Source organism: Copadichromis virginalis, linkage group LG12, assembly GCF_057382275.1.
Source record: "Copadichromis virginalis isolate Kocher_CV1m ecotype Utaka linkage group LG12, C_Virginalis_male_GT1.1, whole genome shotgun sequence".
NCBI classification, from domain to species: domain Eukaryota; kingdom Metazoa; phylum Chordata; class Actinopteri; order Cichliformes; family Cichlidae; genus Copadichromis; species Copadichromis virginalis.
Window position 1 is genome coordinate 13,491,609 of NC_140629.1, and position 17,865 is coordinate 13,509,473.

The 17,865-nt window shown below is 40.2% G+C and overlaps 3 protein-coding genes across 4 annotated transcripts; 1 reads left to right on the forward strand and 2 right to left on the reverse strand.

Moving 5' to 3' along the window:
* Positions 1-1,346: 1,346 nt before the first annotated feature.
* LOC146696610 (progonadoliberin-1) lies at positions 1,347-2,236 on the reverse strand. Its single transcript, XM_085474140.1, has 4 exons — positions 2,186-2,236; positions 1,936-2,086; positions 1,747-1,845; positions 1,347-1,628 (listed from the first exon to the last, which is right to left on the reverse strand). Exons 1-4 carry the CDS (start codon positions 2,194-2,196, stop codon positions 1,581-1,583), a joined length of 309 nt encoding a protein of 102 aa, XP_085330266.1. The 5' UTR covers positions 2,197-2,236; the 3' UTR covers positions 1,347-1,580.
* A 1,939-nt stretch (positions 2,237-4,175) lies between these two features.
* kctd9a (potassium channel tetramerization domain containing 9a) lies at positions 4,176-10,612 on the reverse strand. The gene is made up of 12 exons (XM_085474781.1): positions 10,404-10,612; positions 9,986-10,107; positions 9,862-9,905; positions 9,668-9,764; positions 9,518-9,576; positions 9,295-9,423; positions 9,083-9,150; positions 7,237-7,332; positions 7,002-7,151; positions 6,517-6,622; positions 6,262-6,395; positions 4,176-5,763 (listed from the first exon to the last, which is right to left on the reverse strand). The coding sequence occupies exons 1-12, from the start codon at positions 10,449-10,451 to the stop codon at positions 5,647-5,649; spliced, it is 1,170 nt and encodes a 389-aa protein (XP_085330907.1). The 5' UTR covers positions 10,452-10,612; the 3' UTR covers positions 4,176-5,646.
* Positions 10,613-11,042: 430 nt separating this feature from the next.
* On the forward strand, positions 11,043-17,498 carry ankrd39 (ankyrin repeat domain 39). 2 transcript variants are annotated; one of them, XM_085474782.1, is made up of 4 exons: positions 11,043-11,475; positions 11,615-11,718; positions 11,822-12,025; positions 12,119-17,498. In XM_085474782.1, the coding sequence occupies exons 1-4, from the start codon at positions 11,385-11,387 to the stop codon at positions 12,263-12,265; spliced, it is 546 nt and encodes a 181-aa protein (XP_085330908.1). In that variant the 5' UTR covers positions 11,043-11,384; the 3' UTR covers positions 12,266-17,498. The 2 variants fall into 2 exon arrangements, with proteins under 2 accessions (XP_085330908.1, XP_085330910.1); XM_085474784.1 differs by having other exon boundaries at positions 11,822-11,953.
* The last annotated feature ends 367 nt before the right edge of the window (positions 17,499-17,865 follow it).

Here is a 17,865-nt window from a genome sequence, read left to right on the forward strand (position 1 = left end):
AATACATTTTATTTGAGGGCGCCTTTCAGAAACCCAAGGTCTCCTTGCAAAAAACACAATTAATAAAAGGAACAGTAGTCATAAAATAAGTTAAAATTACAAAACAGAGCGTGACAACAGATAAAATCAGCATTAAAGCGAATAAGCCAGTTTAAACAGGTGTGTTTTGAGCTGTGTCTTAAATATGGAGAGGGAGTCAATATTTCTTAGTGCAGGAGGAAGAAAGTTCCAGAGCTGGGGAGCAGAGCGACTGAAAGCTCTGTTCCCCTTAGTGATAAGGTGTGAGGACGGAACGGTAAGATGAGTAGCAGATGATGATCTGAGAGGGTGGGAAACAGTGGTGATATGGAGCAGGTCACACAAATATGAAGGAGCAGATTTATGGATACATTTGAACGTGAGAAGTAAGATTTTAAAATTTATCCTGGCTTCTATGGGCAACCAGTGAAGCTGCTGAAGAACTGGGGTAATATGAGCACTTAACAGAGTGCAAGTTATGAGCCGAGCTGCAGAATACATGGCTCTTTCCTGCTTTCCAGTTGGAGTCAGTCACAGCATCTACTACTATACACATCTACTAAGTCAAAAAAGGTAAAGAGGATTTAAATAAAAAATATATACATATGAAAAATATTTTTCATATTATAGTGCCATAAACATACATACATACATATATATATATATATATATATATATATATATATACATATATATATATACATATATACATATATATATATATATATATATATACATATATATATATATATATATATATATACATATATATATATACATATATATATATATATATATATATATATATATATATATATATATATATATATATATTTTTTTTTATTTTTTTTTATTTTTTATTTTTTTTTTAAACAGAAGAACTGGTAGCATTTTATGTTCCAAGAGTCAGGTGTAAGGTGTACAGTAATTAAATGGATTTTCAGTGTATTTTATTTGAAATTATTATTAAATTATTATTATATTTAGATTTAAATACTTCAAGGTCCACTGATGCACCAAAAAGTATCGCGTATTTGCGATATTAGAAGCAGAAATATTGTTTTTAAGCAGAATTAGCAAAAAATACATTAAAAAAATACATAAAATTACTATTTTCTAAAATTGTAGTGTTTCTGAAGAAGAATTGTATTGTGTCATTTTTAGTTGCCAATTTGTAACAATCTTCCAAATCCCTACACGACAATACTTACTGTACATAATACCATTAACTATCCCAAATTTATGCATATTGTTGTCATTGAACTGTGGCTGTAAATTTTCTCCTTAGCCAAACTTGACTAAAAGAGAAATTGTCCATTTGACATCAAATACAAAGGGCTTTTTTTTCGTGGTACTGTTTGCTTGGATTTGGGTCATAAGATGAAAATAAATTAATAAATCGAGGTGCTGTTGCATCAAACATTACAAGCAAACTTAGCAGAAAACAAATTCAGTGAGTTGAAAGCTTTTATTTATATTTTAGATAATAAAACAAGAGCAACATTCACAAAAAAATGTTTTATGCTTATATAAAAAATGAAATGTAGAATCAAAGAAATCTTTCATTTCTTGAATGTCCGGTGTCCATTTTCCCTTTCGGCCACACTCGCCTGAAAGGAAAGGAGAAAATTCTTTTGAAAATGAGGTCAGGTCTTTGCCTGCCTTTTGACAGCAATGACAGATGCATCAGTGAATCTAAACATTGAATTATTCAGGAGAAAAACTTACAAGAAGTCCTTTCACTCTGTACATTTTGGCAAAAGGTGATTCCTCTGCACAACCGAAAACACTGCAAGGTGCTTCGACGCGTGGGAACTCTTCAACCATCTTTTGTTGAGGAAAAATGAAGAAACATTGCAGTGAAAAGCAACAGCTGCTAATGTACAGATAAAGAGTTGCTGTTAGACTAATGCTTACATTGCCCAGTGTGTCTGAGAAGTTGTCCAGATCCCTCTTCCCTCCTGGGCTCAGTCCGTATGACCAGTGCTGACAGCAGCCCTGTGGAAACACCGTCCCTGCGAGCAGCAGCCACAGTGCCAAGATTTTTGCAGCCATTCTGAGGATAAAGCTTCACATTTTGCACGTAAGCATGTTAATGATAGAATTTTTCCCCCATTTAACTCCAGATATTGTTTCAGTCCTTATCACATTTCAGATAAGACCTTACCTTCTGTGCATTAGACAAGAACTTCTGATCTCTTCTGCTGTCCTTTGTGAAGTCTGCTGCACATGATTTTCCAAGATTTATATAACTGTGCTTTGTTTCCTCCAACACTTCACTACAGGGGGTCACAAAGTGGGATTAAGCAACACTTGGCAACTCTGGCAACCCACAGAGCTGTTTGAACAATTGCACCTGATGTGTGATTTTTGCAGTTTCTGATCATTTTATGATGTACTTTGAACTGACTTCACAAGATATATGACAGTTATTCCAGAACTGCTTTGGTATGTTTTTCACCTCATGTGTACCCTGATGTACACAAACATCTGTTTTACAGAGCTGCACGTCTCTGGGCAAAGATGCTATGTTGATGTGAGAGAATGGGCAGGCTGCTTTGAACGGATAGTAAGGCAACAGTAACCGAAATAACCAATTATAACAACCAGGGTATGCAGAAGAACATCTGCAGCAGCTGAAGAACACACCAGGTGCCACTACTGTCAGCTAAGAGGAGGAAACTGAGGCTACAGTTTAAACTGGCTCACCAAAATTGGTCAGCATAAAATTTGCAAAACATTCTGATTCACCAGTCTCAATTTCTGTTGCAACATTTGGATGGTAGGGTCAGAATTTGGTGTAAATAATGAAAGCATGAATGCATCATGCCTTGTATCATGTCCATTGACCGTGTTCATCCCTTTTGACCATAATGTACCAGCAGGATTATGCGCTAAAATCTCCTGAAAGTGGTTTCTTTAAGATGAAAGTGAGCCACTGGGGTTAAATGGTCTCCACAGTTCTTTGTTTTGTCCCTAGCTGGCGGTCAGCAGGGGAGGTCGAAGTAAATACGTCGCTGTGGGTGCCGTAGGGTTTCCATCTTGGTCAACAATGCACTTCCAGTCATTGCGATCTGTGTCCTTGACCTTTGCTTGCTTGATGGTTGTTTAAGATCGTCTTCAATTTGCTTGATCCAAGTCGTCTTGGGTGCATCACACTCGATTCTCCAGTGGGCGGTGCACTGCTGCAGCAGAAGGCGATATGGTAGGTGATGGTTGCTCATGCAGCAGACATGGCCAAACCATTGCAGTCGTCACTTCAGGGTCAGCTCTTCCATTTAGGGCTGCTGGTGACATTGACTACGTGTCACGCTGTTGCTGAGGCGGTCATGGAGGGACACTCGGAGAATCTGACGCAAACGGCCCATTTGGGAGACCTCGAGCTTGTTGAGGTTGTGTTTGAGGGTGACCCAGGGCTCGGATCAGTAGAGAAGAATGGGCAATACCAGTGAGCAGTACAGGCGGATTTTGGTGATGAGGGTGACGTTTGTCTTTTTCCAGATACACCATCGTAAGGAGGGGAATGCCGCCGCCGCTTGACCGATTCTTGAGTACATTTCCGCTGTAGATGCCACTTTTCTTGCATCAGAGAGCCGAGGTCTTTGAATTCCCGCAGTTGTTCGATTTGCACGGTGGCTGCATAAGGTCTTCTCAGTTACCAGCTTTCAATCTAACAGAGCATCTTTGGGATGTAGCAGAATGGGAGATTAACATCATAAATGTGTAGCCGACAAATCTGCAACAGTGCGACACTACCACCCTGGTGCTAATAAGGTGTAACTAATAAAGTGTCCAGCGAGTGTATGTTTTCCTAATACTCACAACATAGACCTTTAGTCTTTCCAGCTGTTGGTTGTCAGATGTTGTATTTCAAAACATATTCCAAGTGTGTAGAACTATTCGGCCGATAGGAACATTATCCATTTTGCTCATAAAGACAAGTGCAACTAATGACAGCTCAAGCTGTAGACAGCTGTGCTGAGTCATAGGCCAAAATGTCTAAAAACATTTGCAAATTTTAACAAAGAATGACAAATGCTCATTCAAATGAGCACAAGCAGCAGTTCTGAAGGATGTGACATGTTGTTTAGATGACTGTCATTCGAGAACTGAGCCAAAGCAACCGAGAAAGAAAAACAGATGACAAAGACTTTTTCTTCATAGCAGTTTATTTATAACAGTCATTTATGGAAACATATTTCCATGGTCGAGTGCAATATTCATAGACAGGGATAACTACACAACTCCCTGCCTCAAACAAATCAACCCCAGCCCCATATTGCATTCAGTGAGATGTATTAAAATAAATAACCATAGCTCTTCCATTGGTTTTCACACTCAGGGTGAAATACACATTATGATTGCCTTCATCATTCATTCTCACAGGCCGGGTACCTTCCACTTCATTGAGTGAATAATATTGCATCATTGGTGCAGCTTCGAGCTACAGCTAGAGAAACTTCACTGGTCAAAGACACAGCTTTCCCCCTCCCCCCTCACATGCAAACGGACACTGTGGAACAAGAACTGAAGTTAGATCCTTCAGAAAACAGCTGACAACACCTCTGTCTACTCTAAGAATTACTTTTTGGGGAAGTTTTGGAAGCACTGGATTTGCTTTACACAACATTACATAAGAAAAGCACCAAACCTTTTTGGTGAAAGGATATACCACGTTACACGTTAACATATACATGTGCAAACAAGTTTAAAGCATGATTAAGTGACATACATAAATACACGAAGCACGTTTCCAGGCAAACCCCACTTTAACAACATGAAAATGGACTCTCCTGCCGTACTGGGGATCGGATAAATAACGGATGATGTGCATGAACATTACGATAAGCTTTGCCACATCCGAATGCATGCAGTTGTGGATCACTCACACCTCGGGTTAATAAGAGGTAGATTCACAGAGCACAAAACCAGGGAAAGCTTTTTTTGTTTTGTTTTTTAGGAGACAGAAAAACATCAAACTAGAAAAACAAACCTCACAGCTATACATCTTGTATTGCATACTCGAGCTGTGTTTAAAACGAGCCTGTAGCATAGTTTTATGTTGCTCTAACAGCACTTTTAGCCTGTTAGACTGTGCTAGTGTATGGCTTTGGCTTGCATTATTTCTTTTATAATAATATGTTGTATATCCAGCAATATTAAGTTACATACTTAAAGAAGAATATATATATTGACACAGTTATTGGTAATTAACCCTCTTCCATTTCTGCTACAGCAGCATGCAGTGAAGCTCAATGCTCTGAGCTTTACTGCTCAAAGGTAAGCTTTGATTCCTATTAACATGTCAAGTAATATGAAATAAAAGTATGAAACTAAATGAGTATAGTCACTTGATTACATCCAGACACATCTACACAAACTAGGAACCTTTTACTTTTTTGGTGATAAACGCAGCTGAACATTCTCAAAACACCCTACCATACAAACATACATAAGACAACCCTGGATAAATTCTAGTGCAATATATTTAAAGCTAACATAATATTGGTGGAATGCCAGGGGTGTGCATACATATACCTGTACTGCACTGATAGGTATAGAGAGATTGAAAAGGAGCGACTTGGGGAAAGCTGTGGCCCGCATTGGACTTGCAGGTGTGGTGTTGAGTTATCTAACACTCTGTGACATGTGCAGAGGGGTCAGCATCTCTTCAAAAATGGCTCCCTTGACATTGGACCCTCTCAGGTTAGCTTCTTGTAGATCGCAGCCAGATAGATCACAGTTCTGGACAGGAGAAAAAAAACAAAACAAAAAAAAACCCAATGAAAATTCCTAAGTAATGAGGCGAGCCTTGCCGTCTTTGGCCTGTGCTGTTAACACTGTGTGGATTGTGACAGATCGACCGGCTTCTTGTAAGTTTAGTGAAGCTTTTAATCATTTACAAATGTGCTTCAGGTCAGTGTCTATTTGCTCCACAATCATTCGAAAAGCACAAAGTTTGAGATCTTCAAGTTAAAATGAACATAAAATGGAGAAAGAGCGATAAATTAAACCTGTTTTTGCATGTCATCTAGTTTTAAGATTTCAGGAAACATAAAAAACAAACAAACAAACAAACAAACAAAAACGTGGGACTTTGCTTTTCGCGAGCTGCATCACATATTGGGAATTTTATTCAGATTCGCAGTGTCATTATTTCTGCTCCTGATTTTGATGTCATAAACAAAACCTGCCACCTGAGCCCACTTTATTCTGTGCTTTTAAAGATAATCCTTGACTCACCTCGAGATCTGTCCCTGCTAAAGTAGCTCCCCGCAGATTACAGTTCTTCAGCTTTGCATTTTTGAGAGTGGCCACACGCAAGTTGATACCGGTCATTTGGCTTCCTTCCATGTCGACTCCTTTCAGGTTAGCGCCTGATTTAAAGAAAAAAATAAAAATGATAATAATAAAAATCGTACAGTTAAAACAAAAACAAAAAATAAAAACGAAATTAAGGCTGCCTCCTTTTTCATCAGAAAAGCTTTTAAAGATTACCTTCCAGGTTGGCCTTCAGTCCAGATGGATCTTCAAAATTGCATCCTTTGAGAGAAGCTCCCTCAGCATTGGAACACAGCATCTTCACCCCTTGTAAGTTAGCACCCTGCAACCAGCAGAGCAAAGAGCAAAAGTTTTTATGATAGTCTGACCTAACCTCTACAAATTATTAATGAAAAGATTATGGAGAAAAAAAGTGCCGTTTTTTTTTAAATAAGCTGAATGTGAGAGGAAGATTTGTAGCAGTATCTTTAAGATATTAAAGAACAGAGTAGTCCTTTTTTCTACACAAGTGAGGGGGCAGCAGATAGAGACCAAAAATCCTAAGACAAGTACATTTTTGCATCACCACAAGGCCAACATTTAAAAAAACATAACAAACAAAAAAATAGCACATTAAGATACACGGAAGGAGGAAGCATTTACAGACGTGAATGGATATGTATAAGATTTAGCCTGAACAACACCAGAGCCGCCACGCTTACATCCAGGTTGGCTCCAGAGAGATCAGCCCGCTCCAGATTGGAGCAGCACAGGTTGGCATGTGTCAGATTGCAGCGGCTGAGGTTAGCCATCTTGAAATTGATGTAGCGCAGGTCAAGTCGGGACAGATCGGCGCCACTGAAATTGAGTCCCTAGAAACATTAAGAGCAATAGGGTCAAGTATAAATTTGATCAGATGATATGAGAGTGAATTAAAACGGTTTCATCTAACCGTACCTGACAGCGGAGCTCTGACTTGGTCGGTGTTGCCAAAAGAAAACGGACAAACTCTTTGCGGGAAATAGGAGAGTGGTCCTCGGGTGGCTGCGAGTTCTGTTTAAAAAGAAAGCATGCAAGGGAGAGATCACATTTTTAACAACCATGTTTCCAAAGAAGCAGAGGTGATATGTAAAAATCAAAATTCTCAGTTAAATTTGGGCTTTCAGTGAGTTCCAAATGACTCCATACTTTCTGCATTTACAAAGACAGGTTATAATTCTGATAATAAAATATTAATGTTAAAACAAATTTTTTTTTATAAATAATTGAAAAATATATTCCGATATTTAATTTCCCAAAAAACTGTGGGGGGGGGGAAAAAGCAATCACGTGGCAGATCATAATATCAAAAAAAGTTAATTGACAACAGCTCATTAGCATAAATGGGTATTTATCCATTCCACTGCACACAATGGACAAGACCAAAAACTTGTATTGTTGTGTTTTAGTAACACAGACATGGACTCAGGAACACGTCTGAAAACAAATGACGGTAAACTGTTTCCAGGTGCACCCATAAATGGAGCGTCAATACGGAGAGAAATAATAGGATTAGCCGGCTTATTAAGAGCACAGCTCAAAGTCAGCATGTGTGGTGGAGGTGCATTAATGCACATGGCATGGGTAACTAGCACATTTGTGAACGCACCATTTAAGATGAATGGTATACACAATTTGACGTGACATATTCTACTTCCCAGTTGATTTGTTTCCTTTTCAAGGAAAGCCTCTACACCATTCATGTAAGACAATGCCAACCACATTCTATGGCAGCTGTGACTCAGGAGGTAGAGCAGGTCGTATATCAGTCGGAGCAGTGGTCCCAAACCTTTTTTGCACCACGGACCAGTTTAATGTCAGACAATATTTTCACAGACCGGCCTTTAAGGTGTCGCAGATAAATACAACAAAATAAAATGATACAGACAAAAACTGTGGCATTATGTAAATATAATAGTAAATTCAGCTGTGTAATTGTGTAACTTTATTAGCAGCATCCTCCTGAAATGCGCCAACAACATTGAGAGTAACATCCTCCTCTCTGCTTCTTGATGCTCTCTGGTTGCTATAGTAACACGTAAATATTTCCTTCAAAATAAGACACACGACTACAACACGGGAAAAGACCCAGGGAAACCGACTTAACGATAAAAACCATACATTTCACACCCGAGCCTCAACTCTCGCGGCACGGTACCAAACGACTCACGGACCGCTACCGGTCCGTGGCCCGGGTGTTGGGGACGGCTGAGTCAGAGGATTGATTCCCCAGCCGGGGGTAGTTGGGCAAGATACTCAACCTCGATTTGCTCCTAATGCAACCATTGGTGTGAGTATAAATGCTAGACAAAACGCTTGGGTGTAAGAAGAAAAAAAAGAAGTGGTTTTATAGATATATGTGTAACGGGTGAATGTGGCTTGTAGTTATAAGCACTCTGCATGCTCAGTTACAGTTTACCAGCTTCACATATCAACATGGCTGCATAATAAAAAGCATCTGAATGTGAAGCAGGCATGGACTGAAAGACTAAAAACAAAAACATGCACAAAAAGTACAACAATTGCTTTCCCAGAGTGTTGTTTCTTTAAAAAAAAGAAAAAAATAACATTACAGTCATCAAATTCAAAATGAGTATGCAATTTTAATACTTCTTGTTTTTTTTTCTTCTTTGTACTGTTCTCTATCAAATATCGGGTTTAACTGGTTTACAAATTACTTCAGTTTGTTTTTATTAACATTTTTAACAGCATAAAACGTGATTTTATTGTAAACTAGCTTTTTGACTTCCGCATTAAAAACTACCTTGATCGCTACTTCAAGCTGTTCAGCAAGCTGCTCAATTCCAAAGAAGCGAGCCTCCTCGAGGACACCTGGAAAACATTCAGGAGATTGCTACATATCCCTCCATTTTTTTTAACATTTTAGACATTAGATCACTTGCATGCAGGTAGACCTCATCATTTAGGAATAACATTTTTAAAAGAAGGAAAAAAAAGAAAAAGAAGAAAGGTTACCTCGTATATTTATGCCTTCATTGATAATGAGCTGACCGTGTCTCAAGTAGTTGAGAATAGGCTCAAAGTACTCAGGGCTGCGGTCAATGAGGTAAGCCCCATGCTCGTCCTGTTTGTTTCCCCACACATCTGAAAACAGACACAACACAGAGCTTGACGAAACTTACTCAATAACATGGCTGAATAAGAACTGAAATGCTCATTGATCAGCTGGTCTCAGTACCCTTCTCTCGAAACATGTGAGCGAGCATACTCTCCGGCTCCTTGCTGACCAAGGTGCTCCTGATTATAAAAGAAGATGCATTCAGCAACCAGAGAACAGAGAAACAACGAATGAGATATGGCATGAAAGCTGAATTTAAAGCGCAAATACCTGGTGGTGGTGAAAAGACGGCCACCAATGTTAAGGGTTAGCCAGTCAGTGTGAGCTGCCAGCGGATCTGATGTAATCTTGGCTTCATTTTGAGGGTCTGTGATAATAAAGTGAAGGAAGACAACAGAGACATTGAAACCTTTGGACACTCTGACAGTGGATGAGACTCCAGCAGCAGACATGCCAGCACTCACCAATAAATGGATCTCCTTCTGACACATACAGCACGTCGTCATCTCTGGGAGAGGCACAGACGCACATGTCAGAAACATAATGTAGAGAGGAGACCTTCAAATTTGTTGTCACAGCTGAGCTTACCTTATAAGGGCAATGTCATCAATGAGACCACCCTTTCCATTGTACAAACAGGAGGCTTTGATTCCTAACTTATTGCTTGCTACAGATAGTAAGTCAGACAAGGTTCCGTATACTGCTACAACCTAAAGAGAGGGGGGAAAAACGATGGATTAAGGACTGAAAGCAAAAGGGTCACTCCAGCCTAACATACACATGACATAAATGACTCACGGTGGAAATGGTGATTGACCTTAAAGTTCAACGGTAGTTTATTTGTGGAAAAAAATGTAATAAAGTCAGAGATTAACCCTGTCATCATATGAGTACATGATGTGGCGTTTGAGTATCAGCAGTTAGCAGTGCATCCTGAAACACCTTAGGTACGTACAGTGGAAAAAGCCAGTCATTCTGCGGCCCAAGCTCTCACACTATTACCCACCTTGCCATTTTTACATGTCCCGTTAACAAATAACGTGACTCTTCTCATTCTTCACGCGCTATGGCTGAAGGTCTAGTAAGGCTAAAATAATAGGACAATGACGTATCCTTTCCCAGCTACTCTCCTTTTCGTGTGCCGAAACAAATGAAGCTGACTAGCTTGCTGCATCAGACAACAACACGAGACAAAAGATGCCTTCACAGCTGTCGGGAAAACTAGATATTTTTTGCAAGTGTAACTTGGAGGAATACTTATAGGCACAGCTGAACTTGGGAGTGTTATTATTATATTTAAAAAGCTCAATGTGTTTTCCATTGAGTCAACTGTATTAATTTATTGGATCTGTGCTGTTGTCAAGCATTAAATAGAGCTGATGGTGTGATATGTATAAGTTTCAAACAGCATACGTAATTTTTGATGCTTATAAAATGATAGTGCAAGCGTGAGCAGTTGCAGTCGCTGTAGAAGTGCATCACTGATAATAATTATGTCACCGCAGGTCAAAGTTAACCGCGGCCGCTAATTTGCCTAAACAAATCCATTAATGTAACGCTACCAAATCTGAGAGCATCTGAAGGGGCCTGTAAACAGCTCTGTAATTGGCTGAGAGGCTTCTACGTAAGCACGTTTCGTGCGTAAGTTATTTGTAGCGCTAGCGTTTAGCCATCCTGAAGGTTTTCGTTTCGTGTGAAGAAAAGCGCCACTCATTCGCATCGCATCAGCCTTTATCTTATTTCAAATGTAACATCTCAACTTGTCATCGGGCCAAACATTCATTGGTTCACTAACAGCATTTTTGCGGCTTGTTTGTTGCGACGTAGTCCTGTTGGTGGTGGTAATGCGCCACAGAGCAGCCCAACAATAGCAGTAGAAGAAGAACAGTGTCACTGTCAACAGAGTAATCTTTGACAGCATTTCTGTAACTATAAACTTGCGTTCACCTTCAGGTTTGAATGTTTTCATTTATCGCGTTTTTAAGAAATGTCTGACAGACAGCATTGTTTGTGCTGCTCTCATCCCGTCTCCTCTGCTGGTGTTTACCAGACGCTGTACGAAATGGATTTTGAACGAGGTTTGCATTCACCTTTCAGGCATGTGGTGACTGAGTTAAACCGCACTGCTATCAAATATGTAGACTAGGCCAAGCAATACTATTTTGTTCTGATTTGAAAGATGTGCCAGTGAAGTAGGGTGCTGTGCGTCCTGTGCAGGTATCTGGTCTGCTGCAATGAATGGAGACTTGGAGCGGGTAAAGTACTTAGTGCAGAAGGGGACAGACCCTAATTTGAGAGACTCAGCTGGATACACCGCTCTGGTCAGTTTACAGAAGACACGTTTGGCTGCACAGCATGAGCTCATGTACCTAATGTACCCATGTACCTAAACTTGTAATTTACTAATGCTGTTTTCCTTTTTAGCACTATGGAAGCCGCAGTGGTCATCTGTGTGTGTGCAAGTTTCTTCTTGAGAACGGTGCCTGTGCGTCTCCGCAGACGCCAGGCGGGGCCACGCCGCTCCATCGATCATCTTACTGCGGTCATCTGAATGTGGTAAGACTCCTTCTGCAACACAGAGCAGATCCAGCACTCTGTGATGATGATGGCATGTCCCCTTTACACAAGGTACAGAATTTCCAGCAATAACACAGCCATTCTGCTGAGATATAATCATTTAACTTGTGTCTGCATCTTTTACTCTCTTACATGGTTGAGCAGGCTGCAGAAGGGGGCCACGAAGAGGTCTGTCAGCTCCTTGTTGAGCACTGCCCAGCACTCCGCAGCCAGATGAACAAGAGGCTCCAGCTACCCTACCAGCTGGCACAGCAGGGAGACCTGCAGGAGCTCTTAAAACCCCCCTGTTGATGGCAGATGCACTGAACCTGAGGCATGCTGTGTTACTAAGATCACACGAATGATCTCCCACATTTTCCTTAGCAAGCATCAGCATTCATGTTTGGAAGAGAAAGTTACAGCTGTTGATGAGAACTGAGACATGGTGAGGAAATGGATTCGGAAGTGGGAAGAATCAATCGAACACGCCCACCTTTTGAGCTGAAGTGCTCTTGGTGGCTTAATGTTAAGATAACTGGTGGTGCATTATAAGCTTTGATGTGTATTTGTGGAATTAAGTTTGTATCCAGACTCCTACGTTTGGTACAAGACCCAAAACAGTCACACAACTTAGCAACAGCAAGACAAGGACAACATGCCAGTGCAGAGTACAGAGATCATTTGAAAGGTGCAATGATGTCACAGAACTTGAACACGGAGTGCAGCTTTTAAAAGCTCACAGAGGAAACCCCTTGTGAGTGTTACACAATAGTACGAGTCACCTGTTACAGTCACAATATCAGTTTTTATAATTGGCTCTGTTGAGCATATGGCATGTGTTTCTATTAAAACTGTACGCCAACTTCTCGCCTGTTTTTGGGTCGCTTTTATCTAAAAGTGATCCTTGTTGAACTTTTAAACTCTTAACAGTAGGGGGAGCTGTTGTCCTAAAAGGGCTGGACACTTTCCCTGGGACACCATCTGAATTAGATGGCAACAAGCACAAAGTGACCTCATTCAATCCTCCCAGCACATTGCTGGAGAACTAAACAGCGTAACTGTGAGAAAGAGGGAAATCTGTTACAGCTGATAGCAAGACATCACAGAAGGACTCTAGTGTCCAGGCAGTTTATGTTTATGCAGCTGTACTGCTGATATATTAGTGAACTAATGCCAACAGGTTTTTTTTCTGGTTTCTGGTCATTTAAAAAACAAAACATGGGCCAGCTTAAAAAGGGTAAATGGACTGGTACGTATGTCACACTTTTTTACCCAAACTGTGCCTTCAGAGTGTTGTTCACAACAAGCCACATTCACCCATTCCTACAGCACTTTATTCTGTGTATTTAAGTGCTTTCTAACTATAAGGCTCACAATGGATGGCAATTTGGGTTTCGGTATGTTTCCAGGGATAATTTAACACATGAGCTGGAGGTGCTGGGACTCGAACCACAGAACCAATTGGCCGACTTGACCTCCTGAGCCACAGTGGGATGTTCGTTGTTTCTACTTTACTAGTTTTACGACTGTATTTGAGGAAGCTTGTGGAACCTTCTGCTTCTGGTGCAAAGCATTAACACTTTTCTGCACCGAGATGTTGTTAGTTGTGAGTCTCAGGATTTCAGAATTAAGTTAAACCATATGAGTGTCTCACATTCTTAACGGTCTGCTGATTTTTAGCATGTAACTTTTAACAAAAAAATAGCAATTATTAGCTGTTTTTGTTTGTTTTGTACTGAGATTACTTGTTCATTTTTAAGTAATCAGACACAGGTCACATGACTGAAGGAGGCCCGGAGGTGAAAAACCTATGGAAGTATTTCCTTATACTGAAACAGATGGAAATACTTGTGTGACCATTATCTCACATACTTACTTATTCAAAGCATGTACAATAAGTAACACATGCACATAGGAGAGATACATTTTCCTCTCAGCCTCCTACAGATGTGTGGGTATTAGTGCGGTCTGCACAGATACAAACCCATGACAGAAACCTCTCTCTGCAGTCTGAGGAACTTTCATTGGGTCCGCTGGTGGGTGGTGTTTCCAAACTACCTTCAAACCACATCCATGCCGTGACTGGAGGGGTGCCAGGCCACATCTGGAGCTGATTGCAGCTGACGCCACACAGCACAGGGAGATAGGGTGTTGAGGGGTAGATGGGGTAGGATTGGGGGTATTTTAACTCCGAGAGCTAAGCCAAGAGAGCTGTTTATGCTCAGTGACAAGTTCCTCCTTGCACACAGCTGAGGAACTGTATCTGGGATAACCCGCTTTGATTGCCACATGTCTATAATAGCAGGGTGGTTGGCTCGCCTTTTTTCCCCCCTTTTTTCTTTCTTGTCTGAATGGCATTATGGAGGGGAAAAAAGCACATTCTGCTCTTTGAGTTGAACCAGTAATTTTGACTGGCACACAGACTGTCGGACCCACCCACAGCACCCTGTGATTGCTCCCCTGCCAGGCTGTATGGAACACAATCAGAGTTGATGGTGATGCAGATTTGGTAGCAGTGAGTGAGCTAATGAAAATCCTCTGTGTCACTTGATAAAACTGGAGGAAACCTTAAGGGCCTTGGTCTTTAATTTTTCATGACCTGGTTTGAGTTTGAGAGTTGTTTATGTGAGAAAAAATCTGGCCTGCATGAGTGAAAATCAAATGCTTGGTCAAGAAAGACCCATTTTTTGCCACACACTTTAAAAATCTCTTTGAAGCATCTGTGCTGCTTCATTTTTCTCAGATTTTTTATGTTAAAGCAAAGGAAGAATGCAGCATGATTTTAACGGCTGTTTTCTGAGAGGCTTCGCATAGTGTGAGGACTTGGGAAGGACTCCACAAGATGAGGAATTTGGACTGCAGCTCTGTTTAGCGAGATTTATTTGGAAAGCAATGAAACTTCCTGGCCCTGGAACCCACTTCCACCATAATGAGCCCAAGTTAAACCAGGACTGGATGTTATTTTCCTCAGAAATAGAAGGTGGTCTGTGTGAAGGATTTAAAGTTGGTGTTGGGAACTTTTTAGTCTAAGTATTGAGAGCAAATACTCCTCTGTGTATTTTTCTACAGATTGAGAATAATGTTAAAGCTGTAAAAAGTAGTGGTTTCAGTGGTTATATAAATATTATTTTTAATGTTTTTATTTAGATTTCTGTTTTCACAGATAAAAAAGGTCATCTAGTCCTTATCTTTCCTGTGTTCAGCTGAACAAAAATAATGCTATTCTCTTGCCTCGCAGCTGCCCTGGCAGAGCCGGACCTGTCTGAGCTATCCCAAAGTAATCAGGTAAATGGCTGGCAGATGGGCACACATTAGGAGGTGCAGTACCAGAGTCTGGCATGGAAGACAGCTCCATGTTATCTGTTGTGTGTCGCGGAGGTAGGCGTGTGGATGTTGGTTCAGGGGGCGTGTGTAATCAAATATATGGGAGCTGTTCCTCTGAGATGCTGCATAATCCAATTTAGGTCCACTCCCACTTCAAAGAAGCATGTTGTCTGCTGGTTGATGTGATGTTGCAGATCCTACGCTTTCACTTTCCAGGTCAGCGGGTGATCAGATCCATGAGTCCAGAGGCTGCAGCTTAGCTCTTCCAGGCAGTCAGCTCAGTGACCATGGGAAATGTCAGGGTTATCAGGTGATCACCATGTGACACATGCTTGCTAGCTTTTTATTTCTATCTGCAGGCCAGGTTTTTTCAACCACATCATAGATCAGATAGTCATTTTAACATAGGACATGTTAGCAGTGTTTTGGACTAAAATGGAGCTCTCACATCTGGACAATGTCAAAACTTCCTTGAGTAATTGTGTGCAGTGAACTGTGATTTTTGTGTTATTGTCTGATTTTTTTTCTTCTTTTTTATTCCCGGATGTTTTTTCTTTTGACTCTGGGATGGATGGTTAAATTTCTTTTTATTGATTATGGAGATGTAATCTTCTCAAAAGCATGGCCAGTGAAACAACCCTTAAGCTGTTTCCATATGAGTCAGAGGACAATTAATGAAGCTTGTTGGATCATATATCAAGGTTCTATCATAGCAGACTGTTTTGGGAAACCATATTGTAGTATATCACCTGCCAAATTTACAAATGAGCTCTGTGAATATGCGGTATATGATTTTTTTCCCTTTCCAGCATGTTCTTCATTTGCACATGTTGGCTTGCTGTTGGCTCAGTGGAGGTCTATTTTCCATTATTTTTTTTCAGTTATGTTCAGTTTTATTTTTATAGTGCCAAATCACAACGACAGTCACTTCAAGGTGCTTTATATTGTAAAGCTTTGAGTAAGCATTTGGCAACAGTGGGAAGGAAAAACTCCCTTTTAACAGGAAGAGACTTCTGGCAGAACCAGACTTATGGTGTAAGTCATCTGCTGAGACCAGTTGGAGGTGAGGTGAGGGAGACGGGACAGAAGGAACACTGTCAAAAAAGAGACAGAGTTTCAAAGCTCATTAAACTATTTAAGTTTTAAGCCTAATCTTAAAAATAGAGGGTGTCTGTCTCCCAAATCCAAACTGGGCACAGAAGAGGGGCCTGAAAGTTGAAGGCTGCCTCCCATTCTACTTTTAAATATCTTAGGAAGAACGAGTAAGCATGCAGTCATAGAGCAAAGTGCTCTTATGGGGTGATATGGTACGATGAGGTCTTTAACATAAGACAAGGCCTGATTATTCAAGACCTTGAATGTGAAAAGAAAGATTTTAAAATTGATTATGGATTTACCAGGGAGCCAATGAAGAGAAGCAAATACAGGAGAAAAATGCTCTCTGTGTCAAGTCCCTGTCAGTACTCTTGTTGCAGCATTTTGGGTCAACTGAAGGCTTTTCAGGGAGTTTTTAAGACATCCTGGTAATAACGAATTGTAGTAGTCCAGCCTAGAAGTAATAAATGCATAATGTAGTTTTTCAATATCACTTTGAGACAGAATGTTTCTTATTTTAGAGATACTGAGTCAATGCAATAAGACATAGTTGTATAATATGTACACTGTAAAATAAATCCTGATCCAAAATGACTCCAATATTCCTCACGGTGTTACAGGAGGCCAAGGTAATGCCCTCCACTGGTTAGAAACCATGTTTCTAAGGTTTTTAGGGGCAAGTACAACAACCTCAATTTTACCTGAATTTAGAAGCAGGAAACTAGTGGTTATCTATGTGTTTTAAGACATTGCTGTAGTTGAAATAATTGGTTTGTGTCACAGTGGAATGGCATATGGCATGGTCTTCTGATGCTGTTGATTATCTCCTTCTTGGTTCATTGTGTTGCTCAGAGATGCTCTTCTGCATACCTTGGTTGCAATGAGTGGTTGATTGATTTACTGTTGTTTTCCTATCAGCTCAAAGCACTCTGCTCCTTTGACTTCTGGCATCAGCAAGGCAGTTTCATCTTGGGAACTGCCACTCACGGGATATTTTCTGTTTTGGACCATTCTATGTAAACCCTAGAGATAGTTGAGTGTAAAAATCCTGGTAAATCAGCAGTTTCTGAAATACTCAGCCCAACCTGTCTGGCACCAGCAGCCATAGCACACTCAAAATCACTTATTATTATAATTATTATAATTTCTTTAAGTAAATTTCCATGGAAATTATGTTTACTATCCTTTCAAATGAGGAACTTTATTCATAATTAAGCAGCATTGCTAATTATAGAAGCCCTTAGAGGACTTAATTAAAATTATAATGAGATCTGAAAAAAATGACAAGGTTAACTCTACAATAGAGCTACAGTTTCCCACATATGTTGTGGATTAACCTTTCAGTTTTCAAGTTTACATTATTATTTTAATTAAGTTCCTTGTAAACCCTATTTTTATGTAAATCAGTTCAGAACAGAAGAGCAGAGGCAAATGGTTGTGTTTAGTGGGGATCATCAGTCACAGCTAAAGCAATGGAACTGGCACATCATTTA